At 40.2% G+C, this 18,883-nt stretch overlaps 1 protein-coding gene across 1 annotated transcript in view; it reads left to right on the top strand.

The window, feature by feature from the left end:
- LOC141332859 (myosin-IIIa-like) overlaps nt 1-18,883 on the top strand; it is a 47,913-nt gene extending 29,030 nt beyond the window's left edge. The window contains exons 17-21 of the mRNA XM_073837820.1: nt 163-307; nt 5,049-5,140; nt 5,237-5,277; nt 16,642-16,827; nt 17,041-18,883. Coding sequence (XP_073693921.1) covers nt 163-307; nt 5,049-5,140; nt 5,237-5,277; nt 16,642-16,827; nt 17,041-17,155 — 579 coding nt within the window. The 3' untranslated portion in view covers nt 17,156-18,883. The remainder of the gene's footprint in view (nt 1-162; nt 308-5,048; nt 5,141-5,236; nt 5,278-16,641; nt 16,828-17,040) is intronic.

The following is an 18,883-nucleotide window of genomic DNA, read 5'->3' as shown; positions in this document are numbered from 1 at the left end:
ATTAAAATTATAGACTGATCATTTCTTTGTCAGTGGGTAAACGTACAAAATCAGCAGGGGATAATTATTTTCCCCACTTTACTTTTGAGATGCTAGTAATGTATGGGGATAGATATGAAGGTGTGTAAATTCAATTGATGACATTCTTTGTAACCTGCTCAGGTATCCAAGGCCTCTGAGGAATACTTGACACTGCAGAAGAAGTTAAATGAAATCATCCTTGCCCATCAGCTCAACCCCAGCCAAAATGGAATGTTTGTGAAAGGACAAGACATGAATGGCTACATGGGATACTACCAGCCACCAGGTAAATGTCCTTCATAAATTATGTCCAAAGTCATAAGAAAATTTAATACCCCCCCCCCCCCCTCATGTTTGTTGACACTTAAGTATACTTCTTAAAAGTGTATTTAAAGGGGTCCTTTTATGCTCCTTTACAAAGTCTTTATTTTGTTTTGGGGGTGAACTTGAACATGCTGTCATGCTTGGTGGTTCGAAAAACGCATAATTTCTCACATAATTTACATTATTACAATAGCTTTCTCTCCAGGCTGGCACAAACGACACGATTAATTCCGGGTTCCACCTTCCGAAAAACCAAATGTATTGTCATTGGTCAGCAGTCCCACTGTGTTGTTATTGGCAAAAAGCATAGACCACGTTCCGCCCTGCTGCGCCCCTTCCCAAAGCAGCAAACTAGATTAAAGTGATTCTTATGTTTTAAATATGGATATTTTTTTTTACAAAAACACATCTGGGGCCAGTTGCATAAAAGGTTTAGACAGACTTAAAAGTTAGTCATTCATTTTTTTTCTTTAAGACTGGTCAAATTTTTTAAAATTTGGTTACATAAAAACTTAGATTAGTCTAAGTTGGATCCAAAATATAAGACTGATTGCCCCTTAGTTATCTGCTAGCTGGTCAAACGAGTTCTTAAGACACTGTCTTAACATAGAGACTAAGTTTATGCAACTGGCCCCTGATCGCTAAAGGAGGCTTTTACCGACCGCCCCGGAGCCATGTGAGACACATTTTTATTATGGATCGACTTATTTTGGACTGATGCAACACTTGCCCGTGCCATTCGTATGCTGTTGTATGAGAGCCAGAATTGATTTAATATAACTCCGATTGCATTCGTCTGAAAGAAGGAAGTCATATACACCTAGGATGCATGAAGGGTGAATAAAACGCTACAATATTGTTGGTCCTATCATCAGCCTCTGAGATCACCCATACGTGATATTATCATTATTGTGTTAATGTATTTAATTATTTGCATGCCCAAAACCATAAGGCTAATGAAGCTATCTAGACTGTATGATGAATAAATCTCTTACCACACACTGCACGTCTAGGCGCAGCGCCGACGTGTCCACGGATGATCACTAGTCAATGTTCGTGTTTACATCAGCCGCGGATCTGTGTGTGTTTGGACCCTCTGTACAACACCTGTGAACAGCGCGGCTTCAGCACGGCTACCGGAGCAGTTTGCGGACCCTTTAGTTAAAGCTCGCGTTTAAACGAACCGACCTGCGGCTCGCTGAAGCATCCCAAAAGCGGCTGTCCATAATTCATGGCTAAAGTTAGCCGAATCCCCCACCCGCCAACGAATTGAATTTCAGTAGGCGGGACTTACGTTGTGACATATGTGACCCTGGACCACAAAACCAGTCTTCAGTCGCTGGGATATATTTGTAGCAATAGCCAAAAACAAATTGTATGGGTCAAAATTATTGATTTTTCTTTTATGCCAAAAATCATTAGGAAATTAAGTAAAGATCATGTTCCATGAATTTTTTTTTTTTTTTTTTGTAAAATTCCTACTATAAATATATCAAAATGTAATTTTTGATTAGTAATATGCATTAAGAACTTAATTTGGAGAACTTTAAAGGTGATTTTCTCAGTATTTTGATTTTTTTGCACCCTCAGATTCCAGATTTTCAAATAGATGTATCTCGGCCAAATATTGTCCTATCCTAACAAACCATATATCAATAGAAAGTTTATTTATTGAGCTTTCATGTGATGTATACATCTCAGTTTTATAAAATTTAACCTTATGACTGGTTTTGTGGTCCAGGGTCACATATGCATATATATTAATGATAAAGTGTAGTTTTTTCACAAGGGTAGCTTTGGTTATTTTTTTACTTTGAGGTTGTTGTTTTTTTAAATGTGAAGAATATAGCTGTAAAGATTAAAATAGCTTGCTTTCTGTCAATTTTATCAGAACGTGAAGTTTCCTTTTCTCTAACAGTAACTGATCTTATCAAAAATTGCATGTCTAGTGCCTCAACATGCAAATTGGGCTCAACAAGATGTGTCATCACGAAATTTCCCCCAGCTGAGCAGATCTGCTGTTCATTTGATTTTTGTTGCGATATGTCTAATTACTTTGGGAGGATAATTCTTAGAGATTTTATTATTCGTGATATGCACCTTGTGTCTAAATGAAACCAGATTATTCTGTCAGCAGTGATTATGGTTTCTATGTTGACATACATGGCCTCCTGATCTGTTTTCTTCTGTCACATAGTCGTAATCTCATCTGTGAAAGTTGAACTTCTATAAAAATCTTGCTAAGGGGATTACATTTGCTCCGTAAATACAGTGGTCATCTGTCACATGATTTATTGTCATTGTTAAATGACAGCTTCACACTCATAATAAATAATCTTAACCAGCGTCTTTCTGTGTGGAAACAATTATTGTTATGCAATTATTATTGTTTCCACATAGAAGTGACCTTTGAATGCCAGTCACATTTCCATGTACATGAAAGGTCTTTAAATGCTAATCGCATTGCATGCAAAAGTGCCCCGGCAATTACTGCAAGCATTAATATAAGAGCTGCAAATTGGCTTTATACCTCTGAGCAATCAAGAATTGCTGATGACCTTTCAAGAGACACGTTCAATAAATATGACAAACTCTCCAGCCTGTACCCGCTGGTCCTGGTGGACATTGATTAATTTTCTTTACACTGGACCTTTCCACATGATAAACAGTGCTTGACTTAGCAGATACTATTCAAATAAACCAAAGGTCATTTTTTGTACCTTTTGGTGTTGATCACTAAGAAAAATCATATTTGATAAAGAAGTATCTGTATCAAAGACATTCTTTTTTATCATGTTACACTTTTTTGAGCACTTTTTTTATAGTACCTGTACTTACAGTGTACTTACCTAAGAAAGTACTGGGTAACATAAGGTAACTTCATGGTTCAGGTTAGTTTTAGTGGTGGGTTATTATTAACCAGTTATTGTAATTACTACAATAAGTATATAGTATGTGTTACTCATTTTTTAGACATCATAGGTGTATTTAAAAAATATTTAGGCCTAATTTTAAGATTTATGTATTTTATGTATTCACTTATCCATAGTTTAACCTCATACGTGTTAATTGAATAAATGTAATTGTTTTAACAATGAAAATATTTTGTAATTTGAATAGATGCATTCTTAAAATATGATTTGTGATTTAAATACCGTCAAATAGATGCAAATAGTTAATAAACTATGCCTTTATATTTTTTTTTAAGTACAGAAATTTTATGTTCAAATATGCATATCATTAAGTTTCTTAGTTTGTTTAGTTAATCCAAATGGATGGATTTTTTAATGTAATTCAAGTATAAAAAGCTTGAATTTAGGCCTAAATATTTTTTGAGTAGAAATAAGAGAAATTATACAGTTAAGATCAAAAGTTTACATACACCTTGCAGAATCTGCAAAATGTTAATTATTTTACTGTAGCTTCTGAAAGGCAGCACTAAATGAAAAAATAATATTTTATTTAGGTGAATTAAGAAAAATCTTCATTCTGTTCAAAAGTTTACACACCTGGCTCATTTATCATTTATCTTTCTAAAGCATCAGTGAGCATTTGAACCTTCTGTAATAGTTGCATATGAGTCCCTCAGTTGTCCTCAGTGTGAAAAGACAGATCTCAAAACCATACAGTCATTGTTGGAAAGGGTTTAAATACACAAAAAAGCAGAAAAAACAAAGAATTTGTGGGGCCTGAAGGATTTTTCTGAAGAATAGTGAGTAGTTTAACTTTTCAGGACAAACAAGGGACTCACTAAACAAATAAAACAGCTGTGGATCGACATAGTATTAAGAATCAAGTGAATGTAAACTTTTGAACGGGGTTATTTTTTTTTAATTCAACTATTATTTTCTCTTGTTGACTATATGTAAACATATTTTAATGTGAAATATCTTATTCAGGTCAGTACTAAATTAAAATGCATTTTGTATGATCTCTCTTATTTTGGTAAAATAATTAGCAGATTCTGCAAGGTGTACAGTATGTAAACTTTTGACCTCAACTGTAAATTTAAGTTTATAAATTTAGTAATACAAGTAGTCTAATAGTTAAGTAGAGGTTTACTATTTTACCCAGTTTGTGCGATATATTATGCTCAGTACATATTGCATTGTTAGCTTAGTAACATCCTAATTGCAAACTCCTTTGCAAACAATTGAGAATCAATCCTACTGTGCAGTTCAAGTGAGGCCCATGTTGAGCGTTTCAAATCAGGAATTTATGAGCTTCTTTTTCAGTTAGCATTCTGCCTGCCTTAGAGTGCTGACTGTGTAGACAGTAGACAACAAGAAGGCTCACTAGGGTTTAGAACACAGCTTCATTTTGATTCTTATGTTTTTATGTCTGTGTCAGTATAGGAACATGCTGTGACTGGTAGGGCATTTCTGATTGATTGTTAGTGGATAATTACAAATTGCAAAGCCCAAGGGTTAAACCACGCCATACGGTTTGTTCGATAAGAACAAAGGGGTCAAAGGTCACCTGCATGTTGTGTGCTGATCCTATTCTTCTACGTGTAGCAATGGGGCTCCCCACCAGGGAATTAGCTGTTATATTCTCCTTGCTCCACATTCACAGGAGACCTATAGGGCTAGACATAAGAACACATCTTGAAAGGATTTAAAACTATTGGATTCAAGGTCAAATATCACTAGGCACTGTGGGTTTTTCTGTTGTTTTTCAGCCTTTATTTTTCTGATCTACAGCCGACACAAAGCAGTCACGAACGTCTCGTCGCACACAACAACCAAAGACCCTGAACACGCCAGAGGACTCCACATACTACACACTCATTCATGTGAGTCAACATCACACAATAACACTCACTTTATCTAAGGATTATCTGGGCTTCAGCTTTAATGATCTTTCTCACACTTTTTCTGGTCTTTTCCAGAGGTCTGTCCAGGATGATAAAAGGAGGCCAAGAAAACAAAGGTAAATCAATTAGCAGAAGTGTTATACTAAACAACAATGTACCCTCTTTAGATGCTGCTGCTTTGCAGACAAATTGGCAAAAGCTATATATACAGTTCAAAATTTTACATACACCTTGCAGTATCTTTAAAATGGTAATTATTTTACAAAATAAGAGGGATCATACAGAATGCATGTTACTTTTTATTTAGTACTGACCTGAATACGATATTTCACATAAAATACGTTTACATATGTGACCCTGGACCACAAAACCAGTCATAAGGTTAAAATTTACAAAACTGAGATGTATACAACATATGAAAGCTCAAAACATAAGCTTTCTATTGATGTATGGTTTGTTAGGATAGGACAATATTTGGCTGAGATACATCTCTTTGAAAATCTGGAATCTGAGAGTCCAAAAAAATCTAAATACTGAGAAAATCACCTTTAAAGTTCTCCAAATTAAGTTCTTAACAATACATATTACTAATCAAAAATGACATTTTGATATATTTATAGTAGGAATTTTACAAAAAAATCTTCATGGAAACAAGATCTTTACTTAATTTCCTAATGATTTTTGGCATAAAAGAAAAATCAATAATTTTCACCCATACAATGTATTTTTGGCTATTGCTACAAATATACCCCAGCGACTTAAGACTGGTTTTGTGGCCCAGGGTCACATATAGTCCTTAAGAAAAAATAATAGTTGAATTTATAAAAATGACCCTGTTCAAAAGTTTTCATACATTTGATTCTAAATACTCTGTTGTTACCTGAATGATCCACAGCTGTGTTTTTTTGTTTAGTGATAGTTGTTCATGAGTTCCTTGTTTGTCCAGTTAAACTGCCTGCTGTTCTTCAAAGTAAATCTTTCAGGTCCCACAAATGCGTTGGTTCTTTTATTTCGTCTTATGGGGAACATGTAAACATCTTCTGGAGCTTTCTGAAGGGCAGTACTAAATAAAAAAAATATATATGATTTTTAGGCAAAATATGAAAAATGTACGCATTCTCATTCCATTCAAAAGTTTTCACCCCTGGCTCTTAATGCATGGTTTTTCCTTCTGGAGCATCAGTGAGTGTTTGAACCTTCTGTAATAGTTGCACATGTGTCCCTCAGTTGTCCTCAGTGTAAAAAGATGGATCTCAAAATCATACAGTCATTGTTGTGGGACCTGAAGGATTCATTTTGAAGAAAAGCAGGCAGTTTAACTGTTCACGACAAACAAGGGACTCATAAACAACTACCACTAAAAAAAAAAACAGTGCTGTGGATCATTTGGGTAACTACGCAGTATTAATAATACAGTGTATGAAAACTTTTGAACATGGTCATTTTTATAAATTGAACTATTATTTTCTCTTGTGGACTATATGTAAACATCTTTTCTGTGAATTATATCCTAATCAGGTCAATACTGAATAAAAAATAACATGCATTTTGCATGATCCCTCTTATTTTGTAAAATGATTAACATTTTGCAGATTCTGCAAGGTGTATGTAAACCTTTAAATGTATATAGACAAAATATGTATAGACAAAAGCTGACGCTGATGCTAATAGCCTACATATTACGACTAGTTCCTTTAGCATTCGGATGTCAGGAGTTAGGCTAGTGTGACAAATCTGCAGTGTCACAGCATGTGTGAAATATAGTGTGTGTGAACATGAATCTGGACCTCCATGAGCACCGCTGACAGGAGATTTCACAGGCCAGCTGAGTGACAAACAGCTCTGACAGACAGACAGGGTGCCGGATGCTTTAGAATGACATTCACAGAATCACACATCATCAAGGACCAGTAGTTTTTGCAAGTTAGAGATGAGCAGCATACATCATTTCAGTATCAATGCTTCCATAATAGTTATGTTTTTGGTTTTGCTGTGAACGATAGATCAGAACATGTACTGTATATTTTATTCTCATTGAATATCTTGTTTCACTTGTAAATACTAAGTCAAATAAGGTTTGAGCTTTTTATTTTGACTTTAAGAGTGAGAAGGTCAGTAGGACAGACCAATCTCTAGCTCTGTTTGATAACTGGCCCATGTTCTGTCAGAGAGAAATAGAGAAAGAGATTGGCAGTGTAAAGAGAGAAAGCAGAGAGAGAGATATGGGACCAATAAGGTATCTTGAGGGGAAAAAAAGGGCAAGCTGAGGACATGCAGGTAATGATGGTGTACTGCAGTACAAATGTGCAGAACTAGAGAGACAGAGCAAACAGACGTTGAAGAACACTCTGTTTTTCCAGGACCGTGTAGCTGCCGCTTGAATGAATCCTTTGAAAACTGTGTCCAAGTCACACTTTAACTCAAAATCTAAAGAAAATAAAGAAGAAATTGTATTCTGCTTGAAGAAAATAAACATATTTTGCCATTTTGGCATTAATATAATGATGTTTTTCATACAAATTCTCCTTTATCGTTGTCTTTATTAAAATAAAGTATTTTATAAAAAATTTTTATTCGAATAATATTTATTATCTATAAGACCCTTTTATGGTAATACAAAAATGCAAGTATTACATATTGTTTTCCATCATTTTATATGAATATGTTTTAAATTAATATTTTATTATTAAATAAAATATATAATTAGATAATACATACAATTAATTCAGCATAAAGTCGGAACAATAATTATTATTCTAAATGTAAAAAAAAACAGATACAATATTTAATTTATTAATGATTATTATTATTTTTAAGACCCATTTATGGAAATACATAAATACAAATATTACATAATGTGTTTATCATTTATTAATATGCTTTATTTATTTATTTGATGAGGACTTCCACACAAATTCTCCATGTAATTAATATAATAATGAGCATAAAGTTAGAACAACATATATTACTCCAATTAAAAAAAAAGAAGCTTAAATACATTATTATTATTAGTAGCAGTAGTAGTAGTAGTATTGGAATAATATTTATTATCTTTAAAACCTTTTTATGGTAATACAAAAATATACGAATTACATATTCTTTGTATCATTTTTATATTATTAATGGTTTGTATAAATAGCCAAAACAACAAATATTACTCCAATTTTTAAAAAAAGCTTATATACTTTATTTTAATAATAATGATGATGATGATAATGATTGTTGTTGTTGTTGTTGTTGTTGTTGTTGTTGTTGTTATTATTATTATTATTATCATCATCATCATCATCATCATCATCATCATCATCTTTAAGACCCTTTTATTGTAATGCAAAAGTATAAGTATTACATTTTTTATATTAATATGTTTTACGTTATTATTTTTATTTTTTATTTATTTTAATTTTTTTAATTTTTTTTTTTTTTTTTGGCATTTTGACATTTATTTGATGAGAATTTCCACACTAATTCTTCTTATAATTAATATATTAATTAAATAATAAATATAATTATTTTAACATTAAGTCAGAAAAACAAATATCACTCTAGTTAGAATAAAAAGCTTAAATACTTTATTTTAATAAAGATTATTATTATTATTATTATTATTATTATTATTATTATTATTATTATTATTATTATTATTATTATTATTATATTTAAGACTCTTTCATGATACTACAAAAAAATTAAGTATTACATGTTTTTTGTATAATTATATATTATATTCATATATTGTATATTAATGTTTTATTTTTGCCATTTTGATATTTATTTGATGATGTTTTCCACACAAATTCTCCATATTAATTAATATATAATTAAATAAAAAATATAATTAATTCAATTATTACTCCATTAGAAAATATAAGTATTACATATTTTTGCTATCATTTTTATATTAATACGTTTGTTCCCTTTCGGGAACTCCACACTGCGTCATCAACGCTCTGGGGAAATGCCATTGGCGAACCCGCCTCTGAATCAGTCTGTAACCAATAGAACGACGGGAGTGACGTCACCGGCGCGGTGACGTCAGCGACCAGGAAGTATATAAGCACGTGCGTTTCAAACCGGCTTCAGCTTTTGTCATTCAGCGAAGCGCTCTGTGTCTGTTTGTCTGTTTCATTCCACTGCTTTTCTGTGCCAGTTTGCACAACTTTTATTTGAGTGGATATGTTACCAACTTAGAAAGGGGGAAAAGTATTTCTAGCGGTTTAGCAGCCTCACAGACAGTGTGTCCCTCCCTGCCGGCAGAGAAAGCTTTCTGCTGGTGGGGATACACGCAGTCTGTGTGTGGCTGTGTGGGTGCGGAGCATGTTCAGTCAGCCCTTGAGGGGGCTGGCTGTTTGCGGTGTGAAAGCACGCTTTCTACTGCACATACTCCGTTCTCGGAAGACTCTCTTTGAGGAGGGAGTTTTCACCAGCGTTCTTCACGGGTCTGGCCCCGCTTCCGCAAAAAAGGCGGAGCGGCAGCTGCACTCGTGCGGTTCGCAGCTCGATCTGTTAGAGGGATGGAGACGGGTAATCCCCTATCTCCTCCCCCGCATAGCAGATCGGATGATCTCCTACTGGATGAGGAAGCCTGCGCTGCGGTTCTTCCTACCAGAAAGAGGTCTCAACGTTTCTCTTGTCTCCCTCCGAGGAGGTTGATGTGGAGAACGTTGTCAAAAGTATTCAACCGCCCCCCCTGATTGCCTCAATGTTAGGAGCTTTGGAAGTACTGAATAAAGCGATGGCCAATCCAAATAATAAAGTAATTATTTTTGACCACTGCTTTAGAGATGAGCCGTAGGAAAGCAAACTATTTGTTTTCTTCGGACTAAGATCTGCACTTCCAAAAAGGAGCCTTTTTGTTTTTTCCCAATCTACACAGTTAAAAAGAAAATCACTGTTTAGATCGGAAAAATCCAGTTTAGCCCGCTCTTCACCCCCTTTTTTGAATAGTTTACTATTAATAATGGGGGCTGAATGAGCACGGGTATAAGATGGTGCCGGGGGTTGAACAGACGCTTACGAGCTATCTGTCACCCAGTCTGGCATCATCACTGGAAGCTCCGTCTTTGCTTTCCAGGCCACATGTATATATACAAGCCTGATGTGCAAAAGTACACGTGCCGGATGCTGTACGGGAGCAGTAACCGGCCGTGTATCAGCTCCTTACATAAAAGGCTCTTAATGGAGCGTTGCAGTCCGTTTTTCCTCCGGTAATACCTAGAGGACGGGGTTAGCAACATTCCTGACCGGGGGCTTCAAAAACTAAAGCCCGATCTGAGGGTCGTGCTTCAGTCTGAGAGGTCCTCGGCTAAAACAGGGAGATCTGTCAGCCAACCCTGCTTGTGTTACAGGGCGCGGCAATCTCCCGCGAACATTATTCTCTAGTTTTTCCGCCCGGAAACGTAGTGGAGCTAGAGAGTTCGCCACCCCCACGGGGGTCTTTAGAGGGATTAAATTCAGTGCTTCCTGCCAGTGAGCTGTTACAGGGCACTGAATTAAAAACCCTAGGTAGTACCAGAAACCAGTCTGAGAGGCTGGTTCCCCTAGTAGAATTTCGAGCAGCGTGAATACTACTGCTGAATATATCTACATGGGACCTGCATATGGGGCGTTTTTATTACTACTACCCAGAGCAGGGTCTGGTTATCGATGGAGGGACAACTGGCAGCCAATTGCTGGTTTTGGAAGCCCGCTAGGCGGTACTTCCTCCAGCAAATGGCCCTCAGTGCTCCGTTTATCCTCCTCTGAGGAGGTGGATACGGAGAGCGTCACCGACGTTCCGTTCCCTCAATCGCCCGCACTTGCAGCTGCAGTTCAGGTGTCTCCTGCCGGTTCACCGTTACAGGGCACCGAGCTGTAAGCTCAGGGCAAAATAGAGGCCAGTCTCGAGAGGCTGGTACCCTCAGTAGAACTTCTGGCAGCGTTATTATGACTGCCGACAGTATCTACGTGGGTCCTGCGTTCTGTGAAGAAGGGTTACTATATCTAAAGAACCCTCCTTCAACGCGGGGCTTCCACCGAGGTGGGCTCCGAGCAGGCTCTAGACAGGGACCATCGAGGTGGTCCCTCTTCATGAAGGATGGGGGGCTACGGCCCTTCCTAGATCTCAGACAGTTGAATCTTTCAGTCAGAGTAACTGAAGTTCAGACTGGCGGTTACGTCACAAATCAGGTCCGAGGACGAATTTGTCACGATAGATCTAAGAATGTCTCCATCCTTCCTCAACAACAGCAGGGAGCTCTTCTTTCAGCCTAGCACTCTCCCCCCCGAACTTTCGCAGAGGGTGTGGATGCGGCTCTGGCTCCTCCATGATTCCAGAGCATCCATATACTCGACCACTGTAAGCCAGGCAGCATCGAGGTGCTGCTCTCGCTCACATGAAAGAATTGGGGTTGAGACCCAACGCCAAGAAAAGTGTGCTGTCTCCATTACAGAGAACCACTTATCTATGTGTCGTATGGGATTCGACCACGATGCAGGCACGGTTGTCTCCTGCTCGGATCGAGTCGATCCTTACTGCAGCAAATGCGGTCAAGCTAGGCCTGTCACTCACTGTCAAACAGTTTCAAGTACTGTTAGGTCTTATGGCAGCAGCAGCCAACGTAATACCTTTTGGCCTGCTGCACATGAGGCCGCTACAGTGGTGGCTCAAGACCAAGGGTTTTTCCCCGAGGGGGAAATTCATTCCGCAAGTTCAAGGTCACGCGGTAATGCCTACGTGCCCTGGACATGTGGAGGAAATCTTGGTGTTTTATGAGAGCAGACGTCCTGTCGAGGCAGGGGCCAAGGCCCGGGGATGTATGCTTCACCCAGAATGAGTGAAGCAGAGTTAGAGAGTGTCTGGCCAGATTCAGGGGACTCATTTGCGACTCATGAGACTTCGCAATGACCCCTCTGGTGCTCTCTACTGCTTCCAGCTCCTGCGGGACTGGATGCTATGGCACAGACATGGCCGAGGCCTTGTCTGTACGCCCTTCCCCCTGATCGTTCTACTCCCTGGAGTTTTTGAGGGTGACCCCTGAGGGGGCACATCTCATGGAGACCGGTCTCTCAACCGAGGTTGCTGAGACCATCCTTTTTACTCCAGAGCTCCCTCTATGAGGAAGTCCTATGGCCTTAAGGGAAAGTGGTTTACTGCGTGGTGTAACCAGCACCAAATATGACTCAGCTTACTGCCCAATTGGTACAGTACTGAAGTCGCTGCAGTCTCGCTTTCCGCAGGGTTGACCCACTCCACCCAAAAGGTGTACGTGGCGGAATTACTGGCCTTCCACGCCCCTTTTCGGTGCTTGTCAGTGGTTAGAATCCCCTGGGTCATACGCTTTCCTCCAACAGTGCACTCAAGAGCAGATGCCCGGCTGAGGCTCGGAGAATGGAATGCTTCACCCCGAGGGGTGAAGCAGATATGGAGAGTGTTCGACCAGGCTCAGGTGGACCTTTTGCGACTCAACAGACATCGCAAGGTCCCCTCTGGTTCTCTCTAGTGCCTCCAGCTCCATTGGGACTGGACGCCATGGTACAGACGTGGCCGAGGCTCCGTCTGTACGCCTTTTCCCCATTCGCCCTGCTCCCGGGAGTTCTAGAAAGAGTACGCCGGTACGGAGTCAGTCTACTGTTAGTAGCCCCAAACTGGCCGACCCGAGTATGGTTCTCGGACATCATAGCCCTCCTAGACGGCTCTCCCTGGGAGATTCCGATCAGGAGGGATCTCCTTTCTCAGGCTGGGGGCGCAATCTGCCACCCCCACCTAGAGAAGTGGAAACTATGGGTGTGGCCCCTGAGGGGGCGCATCTCATAAGTGAGGTCTCTCAACCGAGGTTGCTGAGACCATCCTTCACTCTAGAGCTCCCTCTACAAGGAAACTTTATGGCCTAAAGTGGAAACTTTTCACTTCATGGTGTAGAGAGTGACACGCTGACCCAGTTCACTGCCCGGTTGGTACAGTGCTGGAGTTCCTGCAGTCTCGCCTCTCCACCGGGTTAGCCCACTCCACCCTGAAGGTTTACGTGGCGGCATTATCGGCCTTCCACACCCCTCTTGGTGGCGTGTTAGTGGGTAAGAACCCTCTGGTCACACGTTTCCTTCGTGGTGCACTCAGGATAAAGCCACGGGTGACACCCAGAACCCCATCATGGGGTCTCGCTGTGGTACTTGAAGCCCTCTGTAGGCCTCCTTTCGAGCCCTTAGAGGAGATTTCTGATCGCTTCCTTATCATTAAGACGGCGCTGCTGTTGGCTCTTACTTCTCTGAGGAGAGTAGGAGACCTTCAGGGTACGTACCGAAGGTCCCAACAGTGGTACCACAGCCAGTCACCCTACAGGCCTTCTATCCTCCTCCATTCGTGGAGAACGACCATCGGAAGTATACTGCATGTGTCCAGTGCGAGCACTGGACACATATGTCCACAGAGCTGAACTGTGGCGAAAGTCAGAGCAACTGCTAGTTTGTTACGGTCCCCCTAAGAGGGGGCTCCCGGCAGCTAATCATACTTCAGTAGATGGATTGTTGAGTCCTCTGGCCTCCCATCACCGATGGGCGTCAAGGCTCACTCTACTCGAGGCATGGCAGCCTCGAAAGCTCTGATGGCAGGTGTCCCTATCCAGGACATCTGCAGTGCGGCGGGTTGGTCTACACCTTTGACCTTCGTTAGGTTCTACGAGCTAGACCTACGAGCCACTCCAGGCTCCTCTGTCCTGAGCTGACAGGAGTTATACCTCGTGAGCCTGAGGGCCGAGGTAGAAGTTCCCTCTTCGCTGGGTACCCCCCAGGCAGAGATGTAATTTCGCTCGCGTCCTGGCAGTTTCCCAGGCGGAGCCCATGCCAGTGCCCTGGCCACAAGTTTCCAGGCACTACTTGTGTCCCTCTTGTCCGGGTGCGCCCCGACAAAGGACTATTGTCTCCTCGTGTGCCCGAGGGCCGGGGACGACTCCTTCCTCTCGGTCTGGTTGGTCACCAGACAGAGGCCTCCACCTCGTGTGCCCGAGGGCCGAGGTGTTCTTGCATTCCCTCTTCGCTGGGCACGTCCCAGGCAGAGATGTAATTCTACTCGCGTCCTGGCAGTTTTCCAGGCGGAGCCATTCCTGTGCTCTGGCCAGAAGTTTCCAGGCACCACTTGGGTCCCTCTTGATCCGGGTAAGCCCCGACAAAGGACCATCCTTTCTCCTCGTGTGCTCGAGGGCCGAGGAGAACCCCCTATCTGGCTGGTGACCAGACTGGGGTGTATGACCAAAATCTCGTGAGCCCGAGGGCCGAGGTTTATCCCTCTTCGCTGGGTACGTCCCAGGCAGAGATGTAATACCGCTTGCGTCCTGGCAGTTTCCCAGGCGAAGCAACCTGGTGTTCTGGTACCCCCAGACACCTCTTGTCCCTCTACGTCTGGCTGGTCCCCAGACAGAGGTGGACTCCTTTCCTCGTGTGCCCGAGGGCCGAGGCGGATCAGATCCCTCTTCGCTGGGAGTTTCCCAGGCAGAGATGTAATTCCGCTTGCGTCCTGGCAGTTTTCCAGGCGGAGCCAATCCAGTGCCTCCTGTGCTGGCTGTTCCCCAGACGGAGTTTTGGACTATTTCCTCGTGTGCCTGAGGGCCGAGGTTCTCATCATTCTTCCTCTTCGCTGGGTGCGTCCCAGGCAGAGATGTCATCACACTCACGTCCTGGCAGTTTTCCAGGCGGAGTTCTTCTGGTCCCTCTTTGCTGGTGTCCCCAGACTGAGCGACCACTTTCCTCGTGAGCCCGAGGGCCGAGGTATATACCATCTCCCTCTTGCTCTGGCATTTATCCCGGACAGAGGTGTAATACTTCTCCTGTCCTGGCAGTTTCCCAGGCGGAGAACCATCAGTGCCCCTCAGGTAAGTATCTTCTGGCACTGCCCTCTCGTTCTGGGCTGGTCCCCCAGACAGAGGGATATTGTCTCTCTTGTCCTGGTAACCCCAGGCAGAGAGCTCTTCCTGGCCTGATCCACCAGAAGCAACGCTTTCCTTTTTCCTTTCCCAGACAAACACCACTGGGCAGGAACTTGGAATTATGGATAGTTGGTATATCGTTCCCCAGAGCGTTGATGACGCAGTGTGGAGTTCCCGAAAGGGAACGTCCCAGGTTACGTATGTAACCCTGGTTCCCTGAGGGAACGAGACACTGCGTCTCTGACCATAATTCCCGCATTCCTGCCGCGCTTCGCTTCATTCCTGGAAGCTGAAGCCGGTTTGAAACGCACGTGCTTATATACTTCCTGGTCGCTGACGTCACCGCGCCGGTGACGTCACTCCCGTCGTTCTATTGGTTACAGACTGATTCAGAGGCGGGTTCGCCAATGGCATTTCCCCAGAGCGTTGATGACGCAGTGTCTCGTTCCCTCAGGGAACCAGGGTTACATACGTAACCTGGGACGTTTTTGTTTTTTGTTTTTTTGGCATTCAAAATAAAAAAATCACACAAATTATCTATGTAATTAATATATTAATTGTATAATAAATATAATTAATTCAGCATTAGAACAAAAATTATTATTCCGTTAAAAAGAAAAAAAGCTTATATACTTTATTTTAATGATGATGATGATTATTATTAATAGTAGTAGTAGTAGTAGTAGTATCTTTAAGACCCTTTTTATGGTAATAATAAAATATGCTTTATATTAATATTTTATTTTTGCCATTTTGACAATCATTTGATGAGGTTTTCTACACCAATTCTCCATAACTAATATATGAATTATATAATAAATCGAATTAATTCAGCACAAAAACTATTATTTAAAAAAAAGATTACTAAAAAAATACAATTATTATTATTTTTTTATTTTTTTAAAAAAAAAGCTTAACTTTATTTTTATAATAATGATAATGATTATTCAATAATTATTCTTTATGATAACAAAATGTTCTGTAAGTATACAATATACATAATCCTTTTGATATTAATATATTTTTGGTATTAAAATAATAGTTTTGGTTTGTTAGCGAGACAGACAGGAAGTGCATCAGTAGGCCAGTGGGGCTGACTGATATAATTGCATCAGCTGGCTGGCAGGCCATAGGCTCTTGGCTTCATTGGTTTCATAGATTGTTGTTTTCATTACATAACGCTACTGATAAGCCCTAAGACAACGAGTAAAGTCCACTGAAAGAACATTTCCATTTGAGTCCATCACTGCCGAAAAGCCAGCCATGAATCAGAGCCTGTCCTAAAGGCCATCGCTTACATACTGCAGAACAGCTATGAAATGCACTCAATACGGCATAATGGCCACCCATTAATAGCAGCCTGCTATGACAAAATAGATGTTATTTATGAACGGGAGCAATAAACTTTGGCTGAAGGCAAGGATGGAGGGCTTAGTAACAAAGAATTACAAACACAGCATTGTAAACAAGCGTATTTATGTTGTTATTCACTAAACCATATGTCATTCCAAAGTAGATGGGAATGAGTCCTGATCATCAAGCTTTAATACATACAAATTCATCTGTTTTCTCTGCATCCAACAGCCCCAAAAGGCTAGACAATGATGACCAGTACTACCAGGGCTTGTCCAGCAATAAGTCCACAAGCCTGCCTAGTGACAGACGGCGCTCGAGCAAACGGAGTTTGTCCACTGAAAGAAGACACTCTTCTGAGAGACCACTGTCTGTCGTCCCTAAATCTGATCTCCCTAAGGACCCAACGGAAAAGAGGTGAAAGAACATTACACATTCTGTCTGTTTAACAAATACCATCCTCGAAACGTTGACCTCAGTGCAGTACACTGCGTAGCAGACATGATAAATGTGTTTGAGCAGAAGATGCAGATATCAAGACGTAAAAACCTCCCCGCTTTCTTTTGCTTTCTCACTTGCGTCTTCATTTCCATGTGAAGTCACGGTTTATCTACCTCTCTCTGTCCACAGGCACTCGTTCTCTAGAATGCCCTCTGCAGAGAGTCAAAGTGAGGACAACCCTTATGACTACAGAAAGATACTGAGGAAGACCTCCCAGAGACGAAGGCTATTAACACAGCCCTGACCGTCAAGCATTAGAAGTTCTGTAAATACTGTCAGTGACTAGCGAGGTCAGCAAAAAATGCTGGTTGTCCTTAAAGGAAGAGAAATTTCACTGTAATGTCGTTCCAAACCCATATGATTTTCTTGTGTAAAACACAAAAGGAGGATTTTTGAATGATGTACCAACCACATGTTCTTTTCCATGCACGTACAATAATCTGAGGCTTTTAATCTCCACAAAAAAATGTTTGATGCATGAAAGACTCATTCTTTTGAGGCAGGTCTGTATCAGTTGAGGTGATTCGTTCAAATCAGACTGATCCAGTAAGGCTCACTGAAGAAGAGGATAGTCGTCTTTTGGTTGTTCGGTTTCTTTAAGTACAGTTGAGGTCAAAAGTTTACATCCCCCTTTCAGAATCTGCAAAATGTTAATTATTGTAGCAAAATAAGAGGCATATACGAAATAAAGAGTCCGGAAGAGAAAATAATAGTTTAATTTATAAAAATGACCCCGTTCAAAAGTTTACACCCCTTTATTCTTAGCTGTGTTTTTTTGTTTAGTGATAGTTGTTCACGAGTTTCTTGTTTGTTCTGAACAGTTAAACTGCCTGCTGTTCTTCAGAAAAAAAATCCTTCAGGTCCCACAAATTCTTTGGTTTTACAGTATTTTTGTGTATTTGAACCCTTTCCAACCATGACTGTATGATTTTCAGATCCATCTTTTCACACTGAGGACAACTGAGGGACTCATATGCAACTATTGGAGAAGGTTCAAATGCTCACTGATGCTCCAGAAGGAAAAACCATGCATTACGATTCAGGGGTGAAAACTTTTGAACAGAGTAAAGATTTTGCCTAAATATCATATTTATTTTTTCATTTAGTACTGCCTTTTAGAGACTACAGAAGATAGTTACATGTTTCCCAGGAGACAAAATAAGTTAAATTTACCCTGATCTTTAAATTCAAGAAGTTTTCACCCCCCCGGCTCTTAATGCATTGTGTTTCCTTCTAGAGCATCAGTGAGCATTTGAACCTTCTGTAATAGTTGCATATGAGTCTCTCAGTTGTCCTCAGTGTGAAAAAATGGATCTCAAAATCATACAGTTGTTGTTGGAAAGGGTTAAAATACACAAAAATGCTGGAAAACCAACAAATATGTGGGACCTGAAGGATTTTTCTGAAGAAGAGCTGGCAGTTTAACTGTTCAGGACAAACAAGGGACTCGTGAACAACTATCACTAAAAAAACAAAATAAAAAAAAAACAATCAGGTAAGAACACAGTATTAAGAATTAAGGGGATGTAAACTTTTGAATGGATTCTTTTTTATAAATTCAATAACTAAACAATGATTCGTCTTATTTTGGTTAAATAATTAACATTTTGCAGATTCTGAAAGGAGGATGTAAACTTTTGACCTCAGCTGTAATGTTTCTAGTCCATTTGTTGTTACCATTATGTTTGGTTTCCCAAAAAACCTCTGCATTATTTCAGAAAGCGCTGACTTTATTTAAAGTAGTTGCGTGAATAGTGACTACTTAATTATTTTTGTTGTACAGAATATAACACTGATTGTCTAATCAGAGATTAAATGAATAGAAATTATGTTTTTATGAATGGAGCCAAAGGGCCGATCTTGTGACAGGACATTTGTGCTGCCCTTGCTTCATTTTTAACTCGGGTTTAGCAGTTGATGTTTTCTGTACATTCTGTGCTAATCTGTGAATAAAGATTCGTCTTTAAAGACA

Source organism: Garra rufa, chromosome 4 (genome assembly GCF_049309525.1).
Source record: "Garra rufa chromosome 4, GarRuf1.0, whole genome shotgun sequence".
In the NCBI taxonomy this organism is placed as follows: Eukaryota; Metazoa; Chordata; class Actinopteri; order Cypriniformes; family Cyprinidae; genus Garra; species Garra rufa.
Note: the sequence above shows the minus strand (reverse complement) of the source record. Positions and strands in the feature narration are given on the sequence as shown.